This window comes from Penicillium cinerascens, assembly GCF_028974065.1.
Source record: "Penicillium cinerascens strain IBT 15544 chromosome Unknown scaffold_4_segment0_segment0, whole genome shotgun sequence".
NCBI lineage: Eukaryota > Fungi > Ascomycota > Eurotiomycetes > Eurotiales > Aspergillaceae > Penicillium > Penicillium cinerascens.
The window spans coordinates 968,751-994,746 of record NW_026695297.1 but is presented as its reverse complement, the minus strand read 5'-3'; the positions used below and the strand labels follow the sequence as shown (position 1 = coordinate 994,746).

General features: G+C 48.9%; 10 protein-coding genes across 10 annotated transcripts; 6 read left to right on the top strand and 4 right to left on the bottom strand.

Moving 5' to 3' along the window:
• Positions 1–4,082: 4,082 nt before the first annotated feature.
• On the bottom strand, positions 4,083–5,103 carry N7498_008333 (uncharacterized protein; the record flags this gene model as incomplete). Its single annotated transcript, XM_058455395.1, has 3 exons — positions 4,083–4,097; positions 4,174–4,648; positions 4,700–5,103. The coding sequence occupies 3 exons, from the start codon at positions 5,101–5,103 to the stop codon at positions 4,083–4,085; spliced, it is 894 nt and encodes a 297-aa protein (XP_058305383.1).
• A 2,571-nt stretch (positions 5,104–7,674) lies between these two features.
• N7498_008332 (uncharacterized protein) lies at positions 7,675–8,156 on the top strand. Its single transcript, XM_058455394.1, has 2 exons — positions 7,675–7,913; positions 8,072–8,156. The coding sequence occupies exon 1, from the start codon at positions 7,681–7,683 to the stop codon at positions 7,804–7,806; it is 126 nt and encodes a 41-aa protein (XP_058305382.1). The 5' UTR covers positions 7,675–7,680; the 3' UTR covers positions 7,807–7,913; positions 8,072–8,156.
• A 975-nt stretch (positions 8,157–9,131) lies between these two features.
• N7498_008331 (Alcohol dehydrogenase superfamily zinc-type) lies at positions 9,132–10,368 on the top strand (the record flags this gene model as incomplete). The annotated part of the gene is made up of 4 exons (XM_058455393.1): positions 9,132–9,296; positions 9,406–9,903; positions 9,985–10,216; positions 10,340–10,368. The coding sequence occupies 4 exons, from the start codon at positions 9,132–9,134 to the stop codon at positions 10,366–10,368; spliced, it is 924 nt and encodes a 307-aa protein (XP_058305381.1).
• A 1,636-nt stretch (positions 10,369–12,004) lies between these two features.
• On the top strand, positions 12,005–14,090 carry N7498_008330 (fungal specific transcription factor domain-containing protein; the record flags this gene model as incomplete). Its single annotated transcript, XM_058455392.1, has 4 exons — positions 12,005–12,316; positions 12,401–12,481; positions 12,548–13,164; positions 13,232–14,090. The coding sequence occupies 4 exons, from the start codon at positions 12,005–12,007 to the stop codon at positions 14,088–14,090; spliced, it is 1,869 nt and encodes a 622-aa protein (XP_058305380.1).
• Positions 14,091–15,132: 1,042 nt separating this feature from the next.
• Positions 15,133–16,391, bottom strand: N7498_008329 (translation machinery-associated protein TMA46; the record flags this gene model as incomplete). Its single annotated transcript, XM_058455391.1, has 4 exons — positions 15,133–15,565; positions 15,628–16,169; positions 16,250–16,267; positions 16,335–16,391. The coding sequence occupies 4 exons, from the start codon at positions 16,389–16,391 to the stop codon at positions 15,133–15,135; spliced, it is 1,050 nt and encodes a 349-aa protein (XP_058305379.1).
• An 877-nt stretch (positions 16,392–17,268) lies between these two features.
• Positions 17,269–18,224, bottom strand: wos2 (Hsp90 cochaperone SBA1; the record flags this gene model as incomplete). Its single annotated transcript, XM_058455390.1, has 4 exons — positions 17,269–17,328; positions 17,381–17,641; positions 17,696–18,021; positions 18,200–18,224. The coding sequence occupies 4 exons, from the start codon at positions 18,222–18,224 to the stop codon at positions 17,269–17,271; spliced, it is 672 nt and encodes a 223-aa protein (XP_058305378.1).
• A 523-nt stretch (positions 18,225–18,747) lies between these two features.
• N7498_008327 (ESCRT-III subunit protein VPS24) lies at positions 18,748–19,496 on the top strand (the record flags this gene model as incomplete). Its single annotated transcript, XM_058455389.1, has 2 exons — positions 18,748–18,795; positions 18,849–19,496. The coding sequence occupies 2 exons, from the start codon at positions 18,748–18,750 to the stop codon at positions 19,494–19,496; spliced, it is 696 nt and encodes a 231-aa protein (XP_058305377.1).
• Positions 19,497–20,232: 736 nt separating this feature from the next.
• Positions 20,233–22,153, top strand: N7498_008326 (putative RNA annealing protein Yra1; the record flags this gene model as incomplete). The annotated part of the gene is made up of 5 exons (XM_058455388.1): positions 20,233–20,442; positions 20,501–20,530; positions 21,523–21,687; positions 21,741–22,094; positions 22,151–22,153. 5 exons carry the CDS (start codon positions 20,233–20,235, stop codon positions 22,151–22,153), a joined length of 762 nt encoding a protein of 253 aa, XP_058305376.1.
• A 451-nt stretch (positions 22,154–22,604) lies between these two features.
• Positions 22,605–23,310, bottom strand: N7498_008325 (EF-hand superfamily Ca2+-modulated protein; the record flags this gene model as incomplete). The annotated part of the gene is made up of 3 exons (XM_058455387.1): positions 22,605–22,971; positions 23,040–23,245; positions 23,308–23,310. 3 exons carry the CDS (start codon positions 23,308–23,310, stop codon positions 22,605–22,607), a joined length of 576 nt encoding a protein of 191 aa, XP_058305375.1.
• A 594-nt stretch (positions 23,311–23,904) lies between these two features.
• Positions 23,905–25,860, top strand: N7498_008324 (uncharacterized protein; the record flags this gene model as incomplete). The annotated part of the gene is made up of 4 exons (XM_058455386.1): positions 23,905–23,940; positions 23,996–24,010; positions 24,065–24,286; positions 24,343–25,860. The coding sequence occupies 4 exons, from the start codon at positions 23,905–23,907 to the stop codon at positions 25,858–25,860; spliced, it is 1,791 nt and encodes a 596-aa protein (XP_058305374.1).
• Between the last annotated feature and the right edge of the window lie 136 nt (positions 25,861–25,996).

Sequence of the window (25,996 nt, the reverse complement as noted above, 5' to 3'; positions counted from 1 at the left end):
ACTATTAGATGGCTATCGGGCGAAAAGGCTACCGAGGCAACTGATTGCAAATGGCCTTCAAACATTTGAATAAGTGTGCCTGTCGCTAGGTCCTAGAGCCGCACTATTCTGTCACTAGAGCCGGACGCAAATAGCTTGCCTCTAGGCGAGAAGGCCACCGCCACAACTAAACCTAAATGACCCTTAAGCGTCTATGCGATTGCGCCTATTGCTCTATATAAGGGCGCCTATTAACGAATCCTAGATCCGTACTATCTTATCGTCAGAGTCCGATACCAGCAGCTGGCCGTTAAACGAAAAGGTCACCCATAGAACCGAACCTAAATAACCTTCGAGCTTCTAAGTAAGTGCACCTATCGCGGGGTCCCAAAGTTGAACTATGCTATCATGAGAGCTAGACGCTAGTAGCCGACCATCGGGCGAGAAAATGACTGACCGAACCCGATTTAAATGACCTTCGAGAGTCTGTAATTCGGCACTCTATCTTTCTTTTACTCGTGGTAGCTAGCATACCTAAGTATGAAGTTCTTATTTGAACTCTCTACGGATTATTGCCGTGTAGGGTGCAAATATAAGTCCAGCACAATAAACTTGAAGAGGTGCTTAATCGATTATCTGGAAATTTTTCAGCATAAATCGCTTTGCATCGTGAAGTAAATGCGAAATTGGGGAAGAGTTGTGGCCCTAAAGCTATTAATGCAAATATATAAGACTATCTTTGGAACTTACCGATATAGCCGTTTGGAGGTCATCAAGGATACCTAGTATTTCTGACGTAAGGCCCTAGTAGGCTCATTACTTCCACCCAGTGTATCTTGCACTCATCGCTGCGCCCTACAATTTTGCCTACCTAACTGGAACAACCGTCCGCCCCGCCTGCCCCTTCTTTTTCGGGTCACGACTGTGGCTGAGTCCTGGTTGCCTCCACTTTTGCAGCTCTTGGATTAGGATTATTTGGCCCCGACGCAGCTTTATGTTTTCGGGAAAATGGCCGGGCTTTGGAAGAGTTTGTTCTCAGGTGACATGATACATCAGTCTCTCAGACATTTCCCTTAACTTATCTAGTCACCGGGATTCTAGGCTTTTCTTGGCTCTCAATTAGTATGTCACCAATACTACCTGATGGAAGGACCACTAACGTCTCTAAAACTCATATTATCCAACGCCGAATTTAGTAACGGATTGAGATCTTAGGATGGTTTGAAGCGTGTACACCATCGGGGTTGTCACATATAGAAGATAATGAGACAAGAGACTCTAAATCTTGATTGACAAGCTCTTTGCAATCCTGATATATACCCATGATTTCCAATCATAGTAAGTAGATCGAACTTTAAACCGCGGACCTGCATACTTCGCGTATGCACCATGGCATATGTTGCAGATAGTCGCCCAATTACTTGGAAACAGTTCGTAGGATGGATTTTATTTATGGAATTAGCGAAACATGTGGAACGTCGAATTATAAGCACTGTCTACTTCTCTCCGACTGTTTCCCCGAATACCACCCCAAATCATAACCAAGGGGGTCAAGGGTTAGCCGGCTGAGAGCGGCCGCAAATTCCGCACCCTATTGGGCAAGCGTATTCAAAGACCAGAAGTTCTGGGTGCATTGGAGATCCCAAAAACCAGGCGGCATGCCACACATCCTGTCGAGAAGAGCCCTGTCAAAGCAGTGGACTTTCAGCGATGGCCGTCAACAATAGGACCACCGAAGGATCGTTGAGACTGCGATAAGGTCCTCTAATCGGGTCAGCTAGGAACACTCGAGACTCGAAGTTGTGGAAACTATGGTATATAAACCGCTAGAGCAAACTTGCAAACTTCTGATTAGTCAGAAGTTTGATCGGACCTTTTTGGCCTAGCTAATTCACGTGTTGTAGTTAACTAACTAGCGGACTCGGGATTACAAAGTCACGAGTGATCGATCAGGTGATGAATGTCCAAAGGCCAAACCTTTGTTTCTCTGCTTTCTGGCTGTGCCTGTACCATCATGATGTTCTTGTCCAGCACGCTTTCGAGATGGTCTTTATTCTGGTATACCACGTCCGAAATATGCTCGCAAATAATGCCATCATTCCAGCTCCTGGCTGGGTAGGCGCCTTAGGAGTCAAGGTACTGTTATCGCAGCTAGCGCGTTTAGATCACATGATCTACAGGATAAAAATATGGATATCTCCGGTTAACGTCTGACGGAAAAACTCTGAGGCCCTAAAGGTAAAACATTCAGAGAAGCTCACGTATACGCCGCTTGCCATCAGCATAAATGGGTCTGCATTAAGAAGGCCAAAGATAAGAAGGGCGGTGTGGTGCGACTATGGACACGGATAATACACCTTTCCTTTTTCTTGCGCACGCATGAAGCTCCTGCATGATCTAATGTCCAATCACAAGTACAGCATGCTGGAAGATACTCGTTACCTGCTGAAGGTCCGTGGTCGTCCCCACGTCTGTTGTGCGGGGTTGAGCATTGCATAGCACCCACCTATTTGACCTAGAAACCCCCTGCATTTCACCATGTTTTTACCATACTTTTGCAAGCAACGCACATAATAGTCGAAACCATATTGTTCTATATTTCACCCTTTGTGCGATATTATCCCAGCCTGTTGAGACATGTCATCTGGTTCACATGCATGATTTATCTCTCTGTATCTATTTCTTCAAATCTCTTCGCTCCTTCTCTTTCACCCTCCGTAATTCAACTATGGTCAATAACTTTGATTTCGCTATCTTCCATACGCCCTGAACATAACAAATTCAAACTTCCTGGTTCGACGAAGGTTCCCGTTTGAAATGTCCTCACAACAAGTAGCACAGCGGCAAGCTCAGCCGCTCCAATGCCCTGTTGACCAAGCAATGCACCGTCTGCTTGCAGCATCCGAGATGATACAATACCGTGCCAGAATCAGACCAAATGATGCAGAGCGCGTCGCGGATGCTCTTGTACTTGCCAGAGAAGCTGATCCGCCGAAAACTACAAGGGAGAGGAATTATTGGGAATTCTTGAGAAGCATAGCCCGGGACTGTGGGGATGAAATAGTTGGTCTATGTGCTCTAGGCCTTGGGCGCTCGATGATCGGCAAAATGAAGGATCGTTTTAGACTCGAACTCTCCAGGAGAATCAGAGACAATCGAACGAATTTTGATTGCCAGGTATTGCGAGACTCGTTACAAAACAATTCTGCCAACTGTGTGTCTCATAACACAAAATCTACCTGAAATTATCTAACTCAAACTAGACCATTCTAGCACACAAAACCATACGTCTGTTGAACACAATCAACGCACGCGCATAGGAGACGTCTACATGCTCACCATGGATGATGTACGAGCCATAGTGAATTCAGACCAGTTTACGGGTATCGTGTGTTTGTATGACCCAGACGACGTGAGTTTAGAGTCATGGATAACAGTCACTATCCCTAATGAACTGAGGGCACAACTTTTTATGCACAGTTCACGTTTGATGTGAAAGATATTATCATCAGCTAGCGTCCAAATACAAGACCAACCGTGAGATACCCCGACACATAAAACCACCAATTTATATCCCATGGCACTATGATGCGATTCCCTGCCTCCGCCGTCCCAACACCGTCTACGTAGGAGCCCTGTTGATCATAAATCCTGATCGCCCCTCTCGCGTTGATAAGATCCACGACAACTGCCACAGTATTGGATGGAGGGTCAATCCGATTGCCTCTCCCGGGTTCCGACCATGTTATCCTGTCACAATTCTCACATGGCACCTTGCCTGTTAGTTACCATCTACTATGACCCATAAGAATGCCTTACCTTTTCTTGGCATTCTATTAACAGGGCCTCATCTGAAGACGATGCAGCCTGAACCTTTCGGAAGCCTCTGCTTGTGGATGTGCTCGGTCGAGACTGGACGACTGAAGGCAAGCTGGTGCTGCAAGCTTCAGCAGGGCTGGACTCATGGGAGAAAGATCTGAAACGACTGCTATAACCCTTGCCGGCCAAATTTCGAAGAGCTTCTTCCGTCATTGAGCCAACCACCTGCGCTGAGTCGTTCTGAGATAGCGTTTTTTTGATATTGAATAAATCTCCTAAAGTAGTCACCACTGCTTGGTCTGTGTGTTTGTCGGCAGTTGTTTCCCTAGTTCCGCTTATATTCTGATAGCAAGCTTCACGGGCCACCCTGCACACCTCCAGGCATTGCTTCGAAGTATTGATATCATGCTGTAATCGTAACCTCTCATTGTCGTCTCCAGGGTTCATATTTGGAAGTAGAGACTCTAGGCGTTTCTGAAGGCGACCGATGACCTGTGTGAAGCTATCGCGACTTTCCTCTAGCACTTGACGCGTAAGCGCCTGCGCTTCGAAGCAAGTTTGCATGTCATCTTCAGTGGCGTTTTGAGGCCGCTCTTGTAATATAAAGGATTCTCGATTTGCCCGGGATTCAATACAAGACCTTACGTCTTCACAAATACGAAGACACTTTTTGGCCACCTCTTTCTCGTCATTAATATCAATGCTGATGTCCAAGGTATTTATGTTGTCGAGAATAAACCGCGACATTTTCTCATTAACTCGTTGTAAATTGACTTCGAGATTATATGCTGTGTCTTGGATCAGCTCATTATAGTCTTGAAGAGCTTGGCGGGAGACCTTGGTGGTATCCCTTATGAAAGATGTTAGTGGAGTCCGAACTAGACAAGGAATTGTAACTAACATAGTAATAGCGCATAGACCAATAGAGATCGTCGACTTATACCCTGCGACAACATTTATGAAGTCATCGATGTCGCCTCTCATAAATTCCATCTTTGTCCAATCTCGAACACCCATCTTTGAATTTTGACTGAAAGCTTCCAATGACTGTTTGAACTCGCCACAAACCTGGCCGCATCGGCCAATAGGACTTTGAAGAAGCTCGAACATTGACGTCTCGGCACTGGTCACTTCTGTCAATGAGCCCAAAATCTTGGCGAGGTCTTCAAGCTCATTTTGAAGCCTGTGTAGAGTTCTGTCGCGATCTCTGAAGCATTTGACAGTTTCGTAGAGCGACTGCGTCGACTGGATAGCAGCTGCAATAACAGCCAGCACCGAGGCAGTAATGCTCAGAGGATCCGCCATTTTGGAAGCTCGTCAGGAGATTGCTACAATTCCCCTCGGTAGAGTCGTAGCGGAGGCAAATGCAAAAGTAGATGCTTCTAGCTGAAGCGAGGGTAGCTACGAGATCAAATAAGCCAAAATGGGTGACGTAGCCGTATCGTGTCTGAGGGACAACACGATAGGGTGTTGAATGAATCAATTTGGCCCAAATCAGTAACCAGTGTGCCGGGCCTGGTTAGTCGAAGTGGGGGGGGGGTTGGCAGTTGTGTGTTGTGCCCGGCGGTGAATGATCTTGACTGGTAGCCACTCACCTGACCCTAACCGTCTGGGAGATTAATCAGCCAGAGGACCGTAGGATGACTAAAAGCGCTGGGCGGGAATAGAAGTGGATACAGGGCGGTGGGCAGTCAAGCGGCGCGCCCGTCAGAGGATGGGATCTGGCTGGTCATCGTGTGCTGCGCTTGGTCTGGATGTTCGGGCTCAGGTTGATCTGGTTCCTGGGAAGGTGCTAGTCCCACCCCACACAGGGACCGACCACGGAGTCATCTGATCGTGAAGCAAAGGACGTGTGCCTCCTTCAGGTGAGAGGCAGGCAATGCCCCTTCACATGAACATAGACGAACGTGCTGTCATTATGGCGTCGATATCACTATCTGGCTACAACCATGGGATCAATGTTGGAGATAACTGTGGCTCAATCATGGCAGAGTTCATCTGCCTCCAGGTAAATTCAACGATCCAGTTGTTGGGTTAGTCAAATTCACGTGAATGGGGACTCAGTAGACACTAGCAACTGGTAACAAAGGCTTCAAATTCATTAACCCCTATCTGCCCTATGCACACCAGAAAATTGAGAACAAAACATGGAGAGCGTTTGCCGTGTCATGCCATTATAGCTGTGCATAATATTAATTAGCCACTATATCATTTTTTTCTTGAAAGAAGCCTTAGGCTTTCAAGGTCGTGGGCTCCCTTTAAACTTCATGGTATTGGGCTATGCAATATAGCAGAAATCTGCGATTGCTGTAAATAAGAGGTTTAGGAAAGATTGCGACGTTATTGATGCTAATATAAAGTTCTTTCGGAGATAACGATTTCATACTTGTATCTGTTCCTCTAAGTGTTTAGCACGAAAACCTCTATTTCTTTTACGCGGGGCGTAAATAAACTAGGCTAAGCTAGCCAACTTCTTTCATACTTTTTTTCACGTTGCGTAGAATTAGCCTAGCATGAGGCGGCGATCTAGGACAAGATAATGTAGCTAGTGAGAGGCTAGGACCTAAATAGTATTCGCCACTTAGGTTTAGAGACATCCGAAATTCGAGGCTACCTTAAAGGATATACAAGAGATTCACATCATTCAATCTGCCCGTCCCGGCTCTTCTGATCCTATCGATATAGATACCAGCCATTTGATCCTTTAAGAAACTGTACTATGAGGCTAGTGCACCCCCACCCCCCCCCCCCCCCTCGCGAGGTTTAGATGGAAACCCTGAATATTAAGCTATAAAACGTTTATTAATTAGTTCCGATCAAAAAATTCAAGTTTTCAATCCAGAATTAAGAAGCACTAGTAAGTAGCACACCTAGTCAAATAATCTAAATACCAGAATATTAGCCTTCAGAGAGAAAGAACACTTCTTCCACCATCTTCAGTCAGCCTGCTCCTGATTTTAACTTCCAGATAACCAGGTCCCAATTTTTGGACTGTACCATTTATGTCACTCCCCGTAGGGGGTTTCGATCAAATCACCTGGGGAGAAAAGCAAAGCCTCACCCACTTGAAGATGGACTATTCTTTCAAACAATGACTTCTCGCATATAACTGTTCCTTCTCTGTGTGCGCTGCAATCTCTCGTGGCTCTTCACCTATAGAGACGCCCGCTTCGTGTTTTTTCAAAGCACGAAGCCACTCCGGTGACGAAAATCGATGAACAACGGTAACAGAGCAGACACCAAGAAGAGCAGTGGATATCGTTGGTTCTTGAGTTGAAATCACAATACGTATGCCAAGATGTCGCTGGAGTCTCACGGTAGAGAGAAGAAGTTCAGTAAAAGACTGCGCTTCAACCGGCTCATCCACTCCCACATTTCTGGAAAACCCACTACTTCTTCGATCGACCTCCCTGACCTTCATATTTGGGTCCTTCTCGTTATTGCCGCGAAGGAATACAGTATCTGGCAACAGTCACGTTTAAGTGATGAGGCATTGAAATCCGAGGTCAAAAAGGCGTGCGACGTAGTTCTAGATGATGGACTAGACCTGGTACAGATTGACGACGACAAAATTCCTGATTTCTCTACAAAGCGTGGTGTCAAGTGGGGTATTATCCGGCGTTTGTCAAGGACATTATGTTCTGGGCTGAAAATATAATGGTCGTGACTAGGACTGGGGAGTAACTCCGTATGTTCCTCCTGAGGACCAAAGACCCTTTGCCTCGTGATTTATGGACTCAACGATCTCATTCAGTGGGGCCAATTATGAAGCAGAGATAGGCGTTAACTACAGTTTGGTCACGAACGAGTTTCATCATCAATCAGGTACCTTAGAAATGTAGTGATTCAGCGTCGATCATGCTAACCTTTAAATAGACCTTGATGACAAGCTATCTTCTGTACCCGGGGCTGCGTTCAACTTATACGAAAATCAGCATAAAGATCAATGTCTTCCACGCACACGACCCGATACCATCGATCAAATCACTGAATGGGCCTCGTCCCTAAATGCTAGATGCATCTTCTGGTTGGACGGAATAGCGGGAACAGGAAAATTCAACCACTTTAAGTTACTTAGAGCAAGCTTTTCTTTGAAAGAGGCGAAGCGGATCGCGGTAATGCAAGAAAGCTATTCCCGACAATCGTAAGGCAATTAGCGACTAGTATTCCTATAATAGATCTAGCCCTCTAGCAAATAGCCCGCGATAACCTAGGTATTATAATAAAGATGATGTGGCAGGAATTCGAAAAACTCCTCCTTTAGCCACTCTAGAGCCTTAAGCGAACCCCTATCGCTATCATGGCTATAGTGATAGTGATTGATGCATTAGACGAATGCGAAGGAGATAGTGACATTTAACTTATACTCCAACTTCTCCTATATCTAAAGAATACATCTATAATTCGTTTACGAGTGCTCTGAACTAGTAGGCTCGATCTACCGATTCGTCTAGGTTTTTCGAGAACTCTAAGCAATGACGACAAAGACTTAATTCTCTATAACACCCTTATAGAAGTGATCGAGCATGATATATTATTGTTTTTTGAATATTGATTTACAGAGATTAGAATTGAATGGTCCCTATCGATAGACTGGCCTGGAGAGAAAAATCTCCAAAACTAGTGGCATTATCCGTCCGCTCTTTGTATTCGCGGCCACGATCTGCTGTGTATTTGAGAACCTAGATTAGGACCCAACTGATAGTCTCACCGAGATCCTTATATATTAAAACGACTAATCAAAGCTAGATGAGACTTATCTTCCGGTTCTTGATCATCTTCCTAGTAGATAACGCGAGAAGCAAAAAGCAAAACTAGTCTTGGAGTTCTAGTAGGTGATCGGTGGTATTTTGATGCTAGAGAATCCACTATTAATGGTCTCGCTCGCAAAGCTCTTTGAGCTTCCTGAGAGACTTGTTCGCCTTCGACTCGCTCCACTGCGCTCGGTGCTTAGAGTGTCAAATGATGATACAGAACCGGTTCGGCTCTCCCCCTTGTCATTTCGGGACTTTCTTCTTGATCCAGGAACCCGGAAAAAAACTCCCTTTGGGATAAGTGGGACTGAGATGCATTATAGCTTGGTCAGACAATGTCTGCTTATGTGTTAGACTCTTCGCAAAATATCTGTCGAAAGTGGCGTCGAAGGCAAGACGCGTCTGCATATCCGACTACCCCGCATTTACCGAGTCTCCGCGGTTAGTCGTGGAACTCCAGATTTACCCCACGATGTTGGATTTATTTGGATTTGTCTTGCGGAGGAAGAGCACAGGATTTCTTTAAAGACCCCCTAATTGTATCGAACAAGGTGGACTTAAAACCATCCAACCTGTGTCATGGTAGTCTCCAAAGCTGTCATTGCTCGAGAGCCTACGCATCCTTTGGCTGTGAATTGGTCGTTAGAGGATGTGGACGTTCACGCCCCCGGTGATGGAGAAGTCCTTGTGGAAATGCGTGCCTCCGGAATTTGCCATACTGATATCCTGTTGACTTCAGTATCTGTAGGTGTATTTGGCCTCAGTTATCCAAAGGTGCCCGGACATGAAGGTATTATTTTCACTTTAAGGACCAATTCTAGACTTAAATTTAAGTCTCGAATAGTCCTATTAGCTCTTGATCCGTTTCTTTTTCTTCTTTCTGACCTTCATCTTCAACGTTGCGCTTGCTAAAAGTGAATTAGGTGCAGGGATTGTTCGCGATGTCGGCAAGAATGTCCATGCCGTCGCTGTCGGAGACCCAGTTCTGTTATCTTTTCACTCCTGCTCCTCCTGTGAGCAATGCAAGGACTGTCATCCTGCCTACTGCGACGAGTTTGGGCAGGAAAACTACGTCGGCCGTAAACGATCGATGTCTCTACGGAAAAACGGTGAAATAATATGGACGAGGTTTTTTGGCCAATCCAGCTTTGCCCAGTACAGCATTGTGAGCGAAGCAAGCGTTGTTAACGCCAAGGAACTTCTACACCATGATCATGAACTAGAACTTTTTGCCCCTTTGGGATGCGGGTTCCAGACAGGAATGGGTGCAATCCAGAACATTGCCGCCGCGGGTATAGCTGAAACAGTCATGATCATAGGCATGGGTGCTGTTGGAATGGGGGCTCTCATGGTATCTTTTTCTCTCTTCCTTTTTCAACATTTAAATATGATCACTTTATTTCACGATGTTAACCATTTCCTGGATGTCTAGACAGCAAAGATAAGGAATTGCAAAGCTATCATCGCTGTAGATCGGATCAAAGATCGTCTTGAGCTGGCCAAAACACTCGGGGCATCACATATTCTGAACACAAGTGATCCATCTTTCACCACACTGAATGAAGCGACTAGGAATTTGTCGGCGGGAGGAGTCTCCGTTGTGATCGACACCACGGGGGTGCCTACCCTAATCGAGCAAGGGATCCAATCCACAACTGCACGCGGTAAGATAGTGCTTATCGGAGTACCACCCCCAGATTATACCCTGGGTGTCAAAGCAGTAGAACATATCAATGTGAGTCGTAAAGTCTGACCGAGTTCGAACATATGACTAATTGATGTCGAAGTCGGGCCGCGCGATCTTGGGATGCATTGAAGGGGATTGCGTCCCAAAAATTGTTTGTGCTCTTCTGAAAAGGTCTTTTTGGAATTTGAAGTTGACTGATAGAAACCACAGGCCATTCCACAAATGGTTAAATGGTACCGGGAGGGCAGATTTCCGATTGATAAACTGATTAAGTATTTCAAGGTCGGGCGATTATCCTTTTTCTTAACAGAGGCAGACAGAACTGACTTTATTTGCCATGCGTAGGCTACGGATTACCAACAGGCGTTGGATAGCTTGAAGGAAGGATCTTCGATCAAACCAGTATTGTTGTGGAATCAGTGCCTAGATGAATCCCACGAGATTGGTAGTGTTCAATGTTAACTGAGAAAGCTTCCCCGAACAGAAAAGAATGTTTGGTTTCGGGATGTGGTCAGGTCCTGTATTTTCAACTTTTTATGATTCATCCCAAAGGAAATCCCCTTAAACATTACGCCTTGGCTTCACCCTGGCTTTCATCAAACCACCACTGTCTCGAGGGCTCTAGGAGGCAACGTCCTTACCGTGTCAAGAAAATCTTAAGTCTCCAACAAGCTACCGACGTGTAGCCGTGTACCGTCCTGGTTAACAGGTGGATATCTGAGCGCCGATTTCCTCCCGATCGTACCTCCCAGTAGGTTAAGTGGTAAATATGAAAAAAGCCCTACGAACTCTTTACCCATGTAATAATATTATACCTAGATATTCCCACTCAGGTTAGGGGGTGTGCACTAGGTAAAAAGAGTGTGTATCTAGCTATTTTCTTTATTTAACGAAATCACATTATATTACCTCCCCCCGAGGTCTAATGTGAATCCCTTCATCCCATAAATTGATTTTCTTCTTTATTGATCTATACCCTAGAACACCTGTTCAGCGGACCTTACAGTTTCTCTTGGTAGTATGGGAATCCCTGGAAGTCGGTGGACGGAGAATAGTTACTGAGATTTCAACAGATCCCACAATCAACTGAAGTTCGATCTCCCGTACTAAATTTCTTGTAAAGGGTGCGGAGCCTCGGAATGCGGGATGCGGGGTAGCTGATTTTATGTTCGCGACGACGACTATGAACACTCGCCGTTGCCCACTTTTCAATCTAATCTCGCGCACATACCAGTTACGCACCCACGAAGCCGGCTGCTCAACTGATGGATATTTCTGCGCCGAGAACTGCTTCACGTCCACGGGCGAGTCGACCCCGGGCACGCATTGCGTGCTCAGATTGTCGCCGCCGCAAAGTGAGATGTAAGGTTGCGGTGTGCGGACAACCTTGTACCAACTGTCGACTGGATGGCTTTGATTGTGTCACTCGTCCGAAAACCCCAAAAGCCTCCCGGAATTCGGCTGATACCACTCATGTGGCCGATACCGATCGGATGTCGGTTATACATGACAGCCGGGGCCATTGTACACGCATTCCTGCGGTAATCGGCGACCAAATGAGCAACCATCCCATGCCCCAAGCGGACGGCATGGAAAAAGCCCGTGGACCTAGTTCTGTTGGCCCCGAGGCACTTTGCGTGGATACGAGCCGAAATACTAGCTCATGTGAGTTCCCCAATCCTTCCTTAATCCCAATTTCAAGTCCGCTTTGAGTAGATGTTCAACTGCCAAGGCACATATAAGACACTCTGAGGGCCAAGTGCTAATGTGTTGGAAAGATGCATCAGAAAATACCCGCGGCCCACTTCTGTTCTTCTCCTACTATCCTTGTCTACAAGCTCCAAACCTGCGAGGCTTGCAGCCAGCCGACGTGGCTTTTCTCGAGTCCCAAAAATGTTTTCACATCCCTGTGGGACCATTTTTGGAGACCCTCGTTGCCCATTATTTCCTCTACGTCCACCCATGCTTGCCAATTGTGAACGAGGCTGAGTTTTGGCCGATGTTTCGTCAAACGCAGCCCGGGAGTTCTACATTTTCTTTACTTACTTTTCAGGCGATGCTATTCGTTGCTTGCAGTGTAAGCTCCCACATACAAGATCTAGAGGGAATCTCCAAGGACCTTCTGGACCGTTCAGCGTCTCAAAAATTAACTTGTTTCTAGTATGTCTCGCTGACTGACGCTAGGGAATGGGGGGCTGAATCGATTCGTGAGGTCCGCAATTCTTTTTATCGGCGTGCCAAGGTGAGTTTTGTCCGATATTGAGATGTGAGCATCCCTAGTTCCAGAAAAAGCTGACATAAGGCTAAGTTACTCTACGACTTTGGTGTTGAGGATGATCATTTGCGTCTTTCTCAAGCCTTGACATTGCTTACCTTTCAAAGCACTGGCTCGGATCACTTGACAAATACCACATGGCTCACTCTCGCAATTCAACAGGCTGTTGCGGCAAATGCACATGTCTATCACCGTTCTCCAACCGATGCTAAATACAAGCGGTCTGATCTCAAAAGGCTCTGGTGGTGTCTCCTCATTCGTGACAGAATTATTGCCTTGGGCATGAGGCGGTCTCTTCAAATTCTTCCATCGCACTTTGACGCCGCATCTCACTGTCCGTTACTTCTTGAAGACCTCTCTGAGGAGATTCACGCCTCCGAGGTTTATGACCCTGAGACCAAAGTGATGCTTTGCAAGCTCCTAACCAGCCAGTGTCAGCTTGTTGCTGCCTTGACAGCTTTGATAATGACAGTCTATCCTCTAGACCAGTCCAAATATTTGCACGAAAATTTCGAATCGGTTCGGCTTAATGAAATCAAGTCGCATCTTGAATACTGGAAAACCAACCATATGCTTCAACGATCTTCACAAGACTCGAGCTATCATCCATCTATCCCATTCTACAAGCAATTGACTTGCGTTTATTTTAAGTAAGGGCCAGCAACTCTTGCGGCTGAGTGTACTCGGGAACATAAAACTAATACTTTTCCCAAATAGAACCGCTCGCTTGGCACTGTATCACCTTATCTGTTTCCGAACTTCTCAACGTCAACGACAGGAGAATTTACCGAATCTAATGAACGCTGTTCAAGTAATCAACGAGATAGTGAAACGTTTCATTGTTGATAGTACGGCAGGACATCTCCCTATCAGTGTTGTAGCGTACACCGTCTTACCCCAGCTTGTCCTGAGCTTCGACCTTCGCTTCTGTGGCAACAGCATAGGCCGGAAGAACCAGGCGCACGATTTAGAGAACTACAATGAGCTCAATCGCCAGTATGATTTACGTTACGATTGTTCCCATGTCGCGTCATGGGTGAACGATATTATCCGCATGTTTGAGACTTCTATTTCACCTAACACGCTGAGCACTGCAAAACCTGGGCATTCCGGCAGACTAGGCCCCCTAAAGGGTTCCTTGTTGCTCCAGATTCAGCCAGCAATATACTTCCAGCTTACTACCGTGGTGGATACTTCAATGTCTACCGGTCACTTGGCTCTCGGGAACCTGCAGTCTATAGAAACTCTGTCTGCAACCTCGTTGACAGAGCTCTCTTCGCCCTTGGGGTCCCCTTCTGGTCCAGCTTTAGCACTGGCTCCTCCTTCATGTTCCCTTGAAGACTATCACGACAGAATGGCACTTGAAGAAGTGGTGAATATAGACTTTTATACTCCAGAAGCTGCGGGGCACCTCAAAGACCAGAGCATTGATCAAGTTCGCGCACCTTGTTTTAACACTTCTAGCCTCGACACGGTACACGAGGCGAGCAGGGATGAGGATAGCAGTCAACCATCTACAGGGGATGCAGCTTCAATTGACCTGCTCTGGGGCAGCATAGCGCTACTGGGTGAATGACGGAAGAATAAATGGAAGGAAACTGCACAAACTCATCACGTCGTTGGATTGTCTTGGATTTTCTTCGCTTTAGTGTCCTGCTCCGGTTGATATATGCACACTAGAAGGTACGTCGACGGAATGGAGCCTCGGATAAAAAAGTGAGATTGGGAGTGAGATTGATCTCGAATATCACGGTATCAGAGCATCTCGTCCTTCAGCTTTGAGCCTTACGTTCGACACTTGACAACCGCCAAGACGATTCTCACCGGAAGCCGCAAGCGCGAAAAGATCGAGAAAGAGGCTGATCGAAAGTAGAATTACAACAAGACCATTGGAAGTCGCTAAAGTCGGTCTGCATCAAGCTGAAACTGCTGTCAAGACAGTCTGTCATTATTTGAACTGCCAGAAGATAAGCGTTCATTCACCGTTGCGCTCAGCCGACATTCTCAAACCTAACGGCAGGGCAGTTCAGTGGGTCTTCAAATTCATGTCCGGTAAGTACTTGGCTCGTTAGATGTGCCGGTATACATGGTTGACTATAGGACGGGAAAGCCAAAGGCTGCCCAGTGTATGGCGAATTCGGGATACAAAGGTGCTCGGGTTCCAAATCAGGGGATCTTGTAGGCTACTCGGGTCGAAAATCTGTTTTATAAAAACTAGTGGGAATCATTGCCATTATAGCTGCGCAAATACTGGAAATGAACGGACTTTTTGCTACCAAAGCCATAACAATATATCGTTGATTCTTCCGTCACATGAAGACAAAGGACCTGAACCCTCTGTCCTTCGTTCCCAGCTTCCTGTCCTCCTCCCTTCCTTGCAAGAGTCGTCATGTCAATCTTGCATGGTGGGGATGGATAGACAGCAAGCTAGCCAAGTCTCTAGCGACGAGGTCATGCAATGCAACGCCCAAAAAGGCAGCAGATTGTAAGCATCGCTCATCAAGTGGATCCGATCCCATGGAATCGAAGAACCGAGCCGGAAAGGTCTGGTTCCAAGAGCCCTACTGGGAAAGACCCTAGAGTCCCACGAAACTATTCTCGTGAAAGAGCACAGGGGCTCAGCCAGCAGCTTCCTGTGCAATCGCTGCATCGTTTGAAGGTGGGATCTCAATTCCGTGAACCTTGGCCAGCCGGTCCTTCTCCTTCTCCTCGCGGATTCTCTCGGTCTCCCTACGCAGTGACTCCAAGTTCCAGGAATCGCCGTCATCATCAGATTCCTCATCACTGCTCTCTTCGTCCTTCCAGTCTCCGCTCTCGAACATGGACCGACCAGTCGCATCCTTGGCTGTCTGTGCCTCCTGCTCGGCAGCCTTCTTGTCCAGACGCCCCTTCTTCCACTCAGCGAATGACTCGGGGGTGACCGGCGTCAAGTTGCCGGTCAGCTTGTGTCGCTCCGACTCCAGCCAGTCTTCCAGAGTCAAGGTGTTTAGTGGCGACTTGTCCATCAAAGCCTTCTCGGCAGCCTTCTGCTCCTTAGTCTTGAGAACGAATCTGCTCAAGAGGTCAGCACAAGCACAAATGAACGCGAAAAGCGGAAGGAAGTTTCAACGCACCCTGATGGCAAGCTGTGCTTGTACATGCACTTATCACCTCCGTTCGGACAAGTCCAGAACCAGCCATACTTCTGGTTCTCCACCGCCTCGATAAAGTACTTGCAGACTTTGTCGGTGGTCGTACGAGGGTTACCGTGCTTGCTCATTACGACACTGCGCAGCTTCTCCTCGTCCCATTGGTCCATAGTATCCGCCTTCTTCTGCTCCTCCTTGTCCTCACGCGAATCGGTGTAGAGATCCTTCTTGGCCGCTTTGCGCTCGATGTTCATGTCGTGGCTGAACTTGCACTTCCTACCCTTGTCGCAGCCGCCCTTCTTGTGGAAGATACACAGAACGGTCTTGGGATCGACACCGAAAGGCACCTTCTGCACCTGGACAGGCTTGAACAACTCGGCGGCTTCACGCTTGGCCAGCTCGGCGGCAGCCTTCTCGGCCTCGCGCTGCTTCCTCTCTGCTTCCTTCTTCTTCTCATCGGGGGCCTTGTTGGATAGGGCCATCGCATTCATCTGCTGGATCTGCTTTTTGGCAGCTCCACCTTTTTTCTGTTGGTCGGGGTTAGTTATCGGCGTCCTGGGAGCGGTGGTCTCGTGATGCGCGAGGGCCTGCGGATTTTTTGACGTACATTTTTCATACCAAAGGTCTGGTCAGAGAGGAAATGTTAGTTGCTGGTCCAATCGATTGAATCATTCTCTGTCTGAAGTGCGCACCTTGTCATCGACCGTCTTGGTCTTCTTCTTCGGCTGGTCAGCCTTCTTGGGAGCCATGGTGGCGGTTTGGGCTCACGCGCCGGTGGATGGTGAAAAAAAAAAAAAAAAGAGAGAGATGCGCTCGACCGCCGAGACGCTGGTTGAAACCGAAAGGAACGCTGATGCAGAAAGCGAGAGAGGTCCCGGTGGTTGGGGAGTGTATAGGGTCGAAAAGAGGTTTTACAAGGGCTGAGAATGACGGAAAGCCTCCACAAATTCGAGGGGTGAAGTGTGGCGGGCTCAATCTTTGACCGACCAATGACGGTGCGAGCCCTTCAAGTATATTCCACGGACTTTGCACGCGGTGAGAGTCTCGATGTAGGATGAACGGGGAAAACCTTGAAGATATTGATGGGAATCGTGAGTCTAGTAGAAGTCTAGTCGATGTGTTCTGCTCCACAGAAGGCGAGATGTGCGTTTTTGCTGTGCTCGGCTGGGACTCGACCCTTTGCGTCATCGCTGGAGACTCCCGCACACAGCGGATTCGCGGTGGACAAGTCCTGCATTCGCTATGACACTTTCTATGCTCATGTAGACACCCATGGAACACTTCATATCTCTCGTAAAAAATGAAGAAAATGATCGCAGAGCATTTCTACTACTACAACACATATTTACGACCTACTAGCCGATCTCTCGAAGTAGCCATTCTCGCTTGGTTCATTACCACTGCATTCATTTGGGGATGTTTTTCTCAGATAATCATCTACCCATGTATAATGCAAAACCAAGTGCAAAAGGGTTCATCCTGGGGCTTGGTGCGTTGCTCTACATCACATGTGGGAAATACTCCAGCAATCCAAAATCTCCGGCGCACGTAAAAAACCTTAAAACTCTTATTTTTCGTTTCTGGTCATCATAGAATCCGTAGAATAGGGAGATCAGAAGGGTTTATTTAAGAAACCTCCTGAATCTTGGACTTCTGGTTGTCCTCCTCGAGCTCGGGCAGGTCCTCCTGTATGCAAATATTAGCTTTCGCGTGCAACATCATTCCCGGGATAACTCACGTCGTCCTCGCCCTCAGCACCGCCGGCGCCGCCGGCAGCACCAGCAGCACCAGCAAAGGCACTCAGGTCGGGCATGCCACCACCGGCGCCAGCAAGAGCGCTCAAGTCGGGCATGCCACCGGCACCGCCCATACCGCCGAGCTTGGAGAAGTCGATGTTGCTCAGGCCGCCACCCTCCTCGCCGCCAGGGCCGCCGAATCCACCGAAGTTGTTGGCGTAGTCATCTTCACCGGCCTCATCCTGCTCATCCTCATCGACCCACTGGACCCAGTCAGTCAGCAAATCCAACCCGGTCAGCACCCATGATTTTCATACCTTGTCGAAGTCGGTCTTCAGGAAGTGGTACTTCTTGGCCTCCTTAAGCAGACGGGGCCAGAACTCCTGCTTCAACTCCTTCTTGCGCAGAACGAGCTCAACCTCGCGGTCGGTGTGGTTCACCTTGCTGTTCTCGGGGTCGATCTCGGCATAGAGGGGCAGCGAGACCTTGTATGTCACACCCTTTCCAGACTTTCCAGTGAAGGAGACCTCGGTGGGGGTGATGTTGAGGTCGGCATCGGACTTGGAGACGTCGGGAGTCTTGAGGTTAACGTAGAGGTAGTTCCGCTCGGGCTCCGAGTCGGAGGAGCGCTGGGCCCAGGTAACTGGAATAACCGAACAATTTTCACGTCAGCTTGCTATCCCTGAACGACGTAGAAATAAATTGAGCCTTTTCTGCACCGGAGCCGCAAAGAATGGGATAACGTCATAGCAGCTATCCACAAAATGTGCAGGTCCAAGTGTTTTGAGACGGAGCGGGGAAGTCGATCTGTCACAACTTACCTTCGGGGGTGCAGGTGTCGGGCATTTTGGAGATAAAGAAGAGGAAGAGCTTTAAGCAATAAGAGAGAGATGATGGAGGAATGGAGTCTTCGGGGAGGGATGAAGAATGGTGTCTGAGGCAGAAGAGGAGAAGCTCACAATGAAGCGCATGTACCGCAATCGAGTGCGCGAATGCTAGAATGTACTGGAAGCCTGCGTTTGTCCTGTTTGTCTCTTTGTAGCCTTGATGCCTCAAGTCAGGGACGTCACTTGGATGACTCAGCGAGTTCCCCTCCGAGTCGCCGCAGGCATCGCGACACCGATAAGATGCTAGTCAAGTGTCTACGACCCCTGCGAACGGCTTTGCTTCGTTCCTGGAGCCAGCTCATCTGAAATCAATTGCTGTTCCATCACTACCCGCACAGAGAATGCACCTGGGCACCCCTCTTTTTACCCCACGCAGCTCATAACGTTCAATCTACGACTCACGGCTGAGAAAGATTAGCCCGCTGCCTTGCGGTAACCACTTAGGTCTCACATTCTATACGTGCTTTATAACACCTGTAGCGATGGAGTCTCTCAAGGCAGTCTTCTTCGGGCCCGACCCGGCAGCCCAGGTAAGTGAGGCCAGATTACTAGTGACGTCCAATCCACTGACTCTCACGGCCAGATGAGAAAATGCAATGCCCTCATCCGCGCGAATACCAGGCAACTCGATCGCGACCTCGCCCATCTCAAGTCCCTCGACAGCAAGACCCGAGGGCACATCGTCGCTGCATCCAAACGAGCACAGCGCAATCCATCCCAAGCCAAACAGGCGACGAGCGAAACCAAAACATTTGCACGAGAGCTGGTGCGAATCCGAAAACAAACTTCCCGGCTCACGACGAGCCGTGCCCAGTTGCAGAGCGTGGGGATGCAGGTCAATGAAGCGTTCTCGGTACGCAAAATCCAAGGCAGTCTTCAGAAGTCCACTGGGATCATGAAAGACGTGAATACCTTGGTACGGCTGCCGGAGCTGTCATCGACTATGCACCAGCTCTCAACGGAATTGGTGAGGGCGGGCATCATCGAGGAGATCGTCGACGACGCCATGCCCAATGATGAGCTTCTGGAGGGAGAAGACGACGAGGCAGAGGAAGAGGTGGACAAAATCCTGCAAGAAATCCTCTCGGGAAAGCTCTCCCAGCCCGCGGCTGTCAAGCCGGCCGCAGAGCCTGTGGAAGCTACACCGGCCGCCGAAAGCGAGCCCGAGTTCGAGGACCAAGAGGCGACTCTGGAACAAATGCGAGGTCGCCTGGAGGCTCTCAAGAGCTAATGACCTTTTATTTTTGCGATTACTCTAGCGATATCCATGTTGTTATGCACTCCCGAGTCTTTGTTCGTCTGGACCTTTTGTTGTTTCATTTCGGAAGGAGTTGGGTGGCTCCTCATTCAATGATATTTACTATTTGACCACAGGCTGGACCTAGATAGAATGTATCCGACTATTTTACTTATCAATGGGGTCTTTGCTTTTTATTGCGCCCGGGCGACATGTACAAAGGGCAGATCGAGAACCAAAATAGGTATCGCAGTTTGCTGCTCTTCGGTTCAAAATGGCTTCCACTCAAGTGCTGGTTACCGCTGTCTTTGCGCATTATTGCTCTCAATTAACAATTAGGTCGATTGACGTCCAACTTCAGTCAATTGCACCAATTAGGCAGACAAGGACAGTCAATAGAAGTAGAACGAGGCCACGTTGGTGGTGCAAACAAAGCAAACACGTACCCGGCCGAACCGGGCCTAATGCGGCTGACCCGCTGCGCCTCTCCCTTTCTCTCCTCTTCCCTCAGTCATTCCTCCTCCCCCCATCTTCCACTTTCTGGCTTTCCGTTCTACTTCCCTGGAAGCCTCTCTCGATCGCTCTCGAGAACCCACTCATCCCTTCAATTTCTCTTATTGAACGCCGTCGCTCTTCAGTGACTCCCCAGCCATCGACGCGTTCGTATCGCGACTTCTCTTCTCATCGCAAACTGCCAGCTTTGCCAACCCGTCCTCCACAAGTCTTCAGAATGTCTGCCAACCTGGACAAGTCTCTCGACGACCTCGTCGGCAGCCGCCGTCAGAATGCTCGCCGTCGCAGCAACAACCGCCGTGCTGCCGCCAAGCCTTCCGTCGGAGGTGTGAAGAAGTCCAAGCCCACCAAGGCTGCCCCCAAGGCTGCTCATCCCGCCCCCAAGGCTGCCCCGGCTGTTTCCAGCAAGATCATCGTGAGCGGACTGGTAAGTTCCTTCCATTATCGGCCTCGAGTCTTACTGTTCCATTGACTAACTTCATCAGCCTGCCGATGTGTCTGAGGCCAATATCAAGGTATGTTGATCGAGAGGCCTTCTTGGCTTTGATCGCCATCTTTGTTTTCGAACCCTTCGAGGTGTAAACGACTGCGACGCGCGCTGCGACCTGTTACATTACTCATTCCCCGCTCTTCGTGGTTGTCGCTCGACGTCTGGCACAGACAGCACGCTCTTTCCATATGCTTCTGCGCATTCTTCTGGCTGGCTGGCATACTGCGAAGCAGGAAATTGAGCTCTGTTGTAGTACTGTGAAAGTATGACTGCTGCTTGCGATGATGCCCAGTTGGAGACAATTCCGCTTTGCATTGTCATTCTGAGTACTGTGCCAAGGATCGGAGATGAAAGATTCCCATCCTGACCGCTTTTCGAGATTTTGCTCTTTCATTGAGCTTTAGAGGGCATCAGCGAGCGCATCAGATCACCAGCAAATATTTTTGGGGCGAGACTCTGCTTTAACACTTGCGACGATGCATTTTCAAAGCATCTCGTCAGTGTTCTCACTGCTCCATGGGGTGAATCCCGTCACAGTGATTGTGAGGGCTACTTATACAGTGTCTTATCATGCTACAAGATTTGTCACCTCGAGAGCGCACATGAGGACACAAGACGGGACTCCGGGCTCTCTTCAATGCAAGTGGTGCGGGTGCATTGACGAAGGCTTCTTGGGAGCATGGACCCGTCGTTCGAGGACTTGTCGCACTCATTTGATGGATTCGTGGATTGGAAGGACGCTATCAATAGTTCGCATGGATCTTTGTCGGATAGATTGAGGGACTTCTGAGGGACGCAAGTTGCGATCGGAGCAGATCATCTTGCATAGGGATTTGGGATTTGTGGATAGAGGCTGAACCGATTTACCGATCGCCGCTCTGTGCTCACTGATGCTCTTTCACCTTCGGATTAACTCACGTTTTCATTGCGCTGTCGCCGTCGTTTCCCTTCGCTACTCGACCATCACTGTTTCACCTCAAATTTTCAGGCGAGAATACTGATCGTCTTCCGCTTTAGGAATACTTCATCAAGTCTGCAGGACCCGTCAAGAAGGTGATGCTCACCTACAACCAGAACGGCACCAGCCGTGGCATTGCCTCAATCATCTTCGCCAAGCCCGACACCGCTCATAAGGCCGCTAAAGAGCTTAATGGGCTCCTGGTTGATGGCCGTCCCATGAAGGTCAGTCGCTTTCGTTTTCGTACCATAACGTGCTTATCTGACAACCGACAAAGATTGAGGTCGTTTACGATGCCTCCCACGCCCCCGCCGTTCCTACTCCCAAGCCTCTTACCGAGCGCGTTGCTCAGAAGTCTCAGCCCAAGCCCGCCACTGCCGCGAAGGCTGCCAAGGGCAAGGGTAAGACCAACACCAACGACAAGAACGCCACCGGTCGCAACCCCAATGGTCGCACCCGCAAGGGTCGCAACCCCGGCCGCGGCAAGCCCAAGACTGTCGAGGAGCTTGATGCTGAGATGGTCGACTACTTCACCAACGAGAACGCTCCCGCTGCGGGCAACGCCCCTGTCAACGGGACTGCTCCCCAGGCTACCAACGCTGGCGAGGATCTCGGCATGGCTGAGATTTCTGTACGTTCCTCATCACTTGATGCATCTTTCAGGGCCCTTTGCTAACGTATCATCAGTAAACAATTTTCTCAACCGTCATTGCTTAGCGTCTCCCCAGTTGCTGCCGGGTGTGAGATGGAAATACGGCTTTTTTTCGGAGGATTTTGATAGTCGATGCGCGGGCCCTGTCTTCTGCTTTTCCTCCACTCTTTCTTTTTCTCCTTTTTTATGAGTGTCTTGTCCACGGCTTTTTTTTCGGTACCGGTCTTAATTCTTCGACTTGCAATGGGATGCAAGGATGTATCTACAATCCAACAAGGTCTAAATTGGTCATGATTCCATTGTAAATCAACTGCGTAGATGTTCCCACGAGGTTTTTCAATTACAAAACACAGTATTATCATATCAGGACACCGAATAAATTCTCAGCGCTATGCAACACAAACGCCCAGTCCCAAACGCCAAATCCAGAATGTCCTTGCAGAAAGAAAAAGAACCAGCCCTCAAACGTATTGTACAACAGGAAACCATCTAGAAAACTCCCGCCCGCGACATAACATCATGAAACTGCTCCAGCGTGACACCAGCACTCAATCCCGCGCCACCGTTCGCTTCAAGAATCATATCCTTAAGCAGCTCATCACCCACCGAATCCTCCTTCAACTCGCGCGCAATGCGCCGCAAATGACCGAGCGAGATCGGCCCATTGCCCCCGCGCGTGAAGAGCTGATATGCGTCATCGACCTCCGCGACCATGGCGTCGTCGTCGCGCGAACGCAGTTTCGCGGCGCATACGGAGACGAAAGGGCTGTAGGGGACTTGGCCTGTTAGGGTTGGATCGAGCGCGGAGAGGATTTCAGCGAGTTCGGTTGAGTCATTTGGAGGGAGGCCGAGGGCTCTGTTATGGATATTAGTGGATGTCATAGAGGAGGACGTTAGACGGGGAAATGAGCGGAGTGGACATACACCATAGCCTTGCGCACATCTTCGCGCGGGATGACGCCCTCTTTCTCGCCGGGGAAGTCTTCGTGCGCGTTCGCGAAGAGCTGGAATACTTCCTTGATTTCGTTCTCTTGGTCACCGGTGATGTCGTTTTCTTTAGCGAGCTTGGACTGGCGCGCGCGCTTGGGGCCTGCGGAGGTGCTGACGGGAGCTCCGCGCCTCTTGGGAGGCTGTGGTCGAGCCATGCTTAGCGGATGGGTTTCGCAATGGCTGACTGTTGTGGAGGACTTACCATGTCTCTGACTGTGAGGCGTCGCAGCTTGCGCTGGAGGTTGGAGGGTGTATCGTTGACGAGAGATCAAGCGATCGAGAGATCTGGAGAGCGATGATGCTGAAGTGGGGAGGTAATGCGGGATGGTGATTGGTTACAGAACTAGAGGGTATCAATTACTTTTGGGAAATACTTTTTGTTATGTACTTGTGGACGTATTGCAGAGAATGGCTCTTGTACTAAGTGTGACACACCGTAACTAGACAGCATTTGAATCTAGTGTGTTCTTGTTTTGCGCTAAACAAGCATGCTTAAGATGGGAGAGGACCCGTGGAAAGTAGGTTGAGTATAGAAAACATAGATACATAAATAGCTCGCGCTTAAACGTAAATAATACTTTCTCTTTGGGTACATACCGCGTCACTGTCTCTGCCTTGTGCGTGTTTGCTCATTTACCCATATTCGCCGTAAATTACGCTTGAAGCCAAGTAGAAAACGGTCGAAGGCAGTGGATCGGCAGCCTCGGCGCTGACGTGATCCGATCGGTGCCTGGCCCAGCCCTTAATCATTTATCAACTCTACTCTGCTCAGGGTTTCTCAGTTGCAAATAAATCCATCATGGACGTCATACTCTACGTCTATGACCTGTCAAAGGTATGCTACCTCCTTATCTGTGCTTGTAGTTCACGTAACTGATTGGTTCATGCAGGGTCTTGCTCGCCAGGTACGTACAGTCATACCAACAAGTGATGCCGTCCCTTATTAACAACTTGGGCAGTTCTCCATGTCCTTAACAGGGACTCAGATGGATGCCATTTATCACACGTCCATCGTCGTCAACGGCGTTGAGTATTATTACGGTCAAGGCATCCAGACCGCTGCCCCTGGCTCCACTCATCATGGACAGCCGATTGAGAGGCTGAAATTGGGAACGACAGAGCTGCCAGCTGAGGTGATTGAAGAATGGCTAAGCTCTTTAGCTGAAATATACACCCCCGAGGTCCGTCCGGATGAGAAGAAACAACCCCTTAAATAGTCAAAACTAACGCATCGCAGTCTTATGATCTCTTTCTGCATAATTGCAACAACTTCACCCAGGACCTTGCCATGTTCCTGGTTGGCAAGAGTATCCCTGACCACATCCGGAACCTGCCGCGCCAATTTTTGGACACTCCATTCGGTCAGATGATGAAACCTCAGATCGAAATGGCTCTGAAGGGTGTCACGCAGGGTACTGGCCCGGGAACTGTTCCTGGTCCAAGTATTCAGCCACCACCTTCAAGGCCTGCCCCTCCTCAGATGCCTCAAGTCTCAGCTGCCCCTCATCCCGTACCAACCACGGTGCGCAATGTAAGCAATCTCAGCCAGCTCCAAAGCGAGTTGGCCGCGACATCAGACTCTTGTGCAGTGATTTTTTTCACGTCGTCGACGTGTCCACCCTGCAAAGCTGTCTATCCGATATACGATGAGCTTGCAGAGGAAGTTGGTGACAGAGGAAGACTCATCAAGGTTGATGTTGGGTTTGCTCGCGATGTGGACATGAGGTACAGAGTGCGCTCAACGCCAACCTTTATGACTTTCGTGAAAGGAAAGAAGGTGAACCAGTGGAGCGGTGCAACGCCAGCCCTATTGAAGGGCAATGTGCGCTTGCTCCTCGAGATGGCCTATCCACCTCATCCCCACCAGAAACTTCGACTGCCCAGCTTGCAGCGACCTATCTCTAACTTCGTCATGTACAAGAAAGTCCCGCCACTTGATAAGCTCCTGCAAAAGCTTCCAGCCGAGTTCAAGGGTGCCCAGAGTGTCGCTCCAGTCATCGAATTCGTCAAGCTTCGTTTCACTGCAAGTAACGGCAATGCCCCTGCCGCGGATACTAGAGTGCCTGATCTCCACTCGTTCGCTACTACTCTTCAATCAACCTACCCCACGCTCCCGAGTGACAGTCATTTTGCAGTCGTGGACCTCGTTCGCTTATTGTTCCTTGATCCGCGCGTGAGCGGCTACTTTGCCGAAGAGGCCAACCATACCACCCTCCTCACACTTCTCTCGCCACTCTCCCAGGGGGATCTTTCATCATGCCCTTATAGCCTTCGCATTGTCGCTCTTCAACTTGCTTGCAACCTCTTCAGCACCCCGCTTTACCCACACCAACTCGTGTCAACCCCCTCGCCCTTGCGAGAGACCTGTCTTCGACTCGCGACCAACTCCCTATTAGACTCGCAGAACAACCTCCGCGTCGTCGCATCGTCATTTGCATATAATCTCGCTGCATACAATCACAACGCTCGCTTTGATGGAAAGCCAGATCCGCTTTCGGAAGAGGATCAAGTAGAATTGGCCGCTTCTTTGCTAGAAGCTGTCTCGCAAGAAGAGCAGAGCCCCGAAGCCCTGCGCGGCTTCTTATTTGCACTCGGTCTTTTTATTTATGAAGCTCCGTTGGAAGGGGCGCTTATTGATCTTTGTCGTGCAATGGGGGTAACTGAGACGGTTGCTGCGAAGTCCAAGATAGAGGCTGTACGGAAGGAGCCACTGTTGAAGGAAGTTGGAGAAGAGTTATTTGGGAAGGGGCTTTAGTGTCATATTAGCCATAATATTATCTCGAATACAATCTTCTTCCAGTTTCCTTGGATTTTGGTTCGTCTCCGCTGGGACTATATCTGGGGGAGGCGAAATACGCTAAACTTGATCAGGCAGGTTGCGAGAGAAAGTT

Excerpts from the sequence above, each read along its gene's own strand:
- N7498_008332 (XM_058455394.1), top strand. The coding sequence starts at position 7,681 with ATGACAAGCTATCTTCTGTACCCGGGGCTGCGTTCAACTTATACGAAA.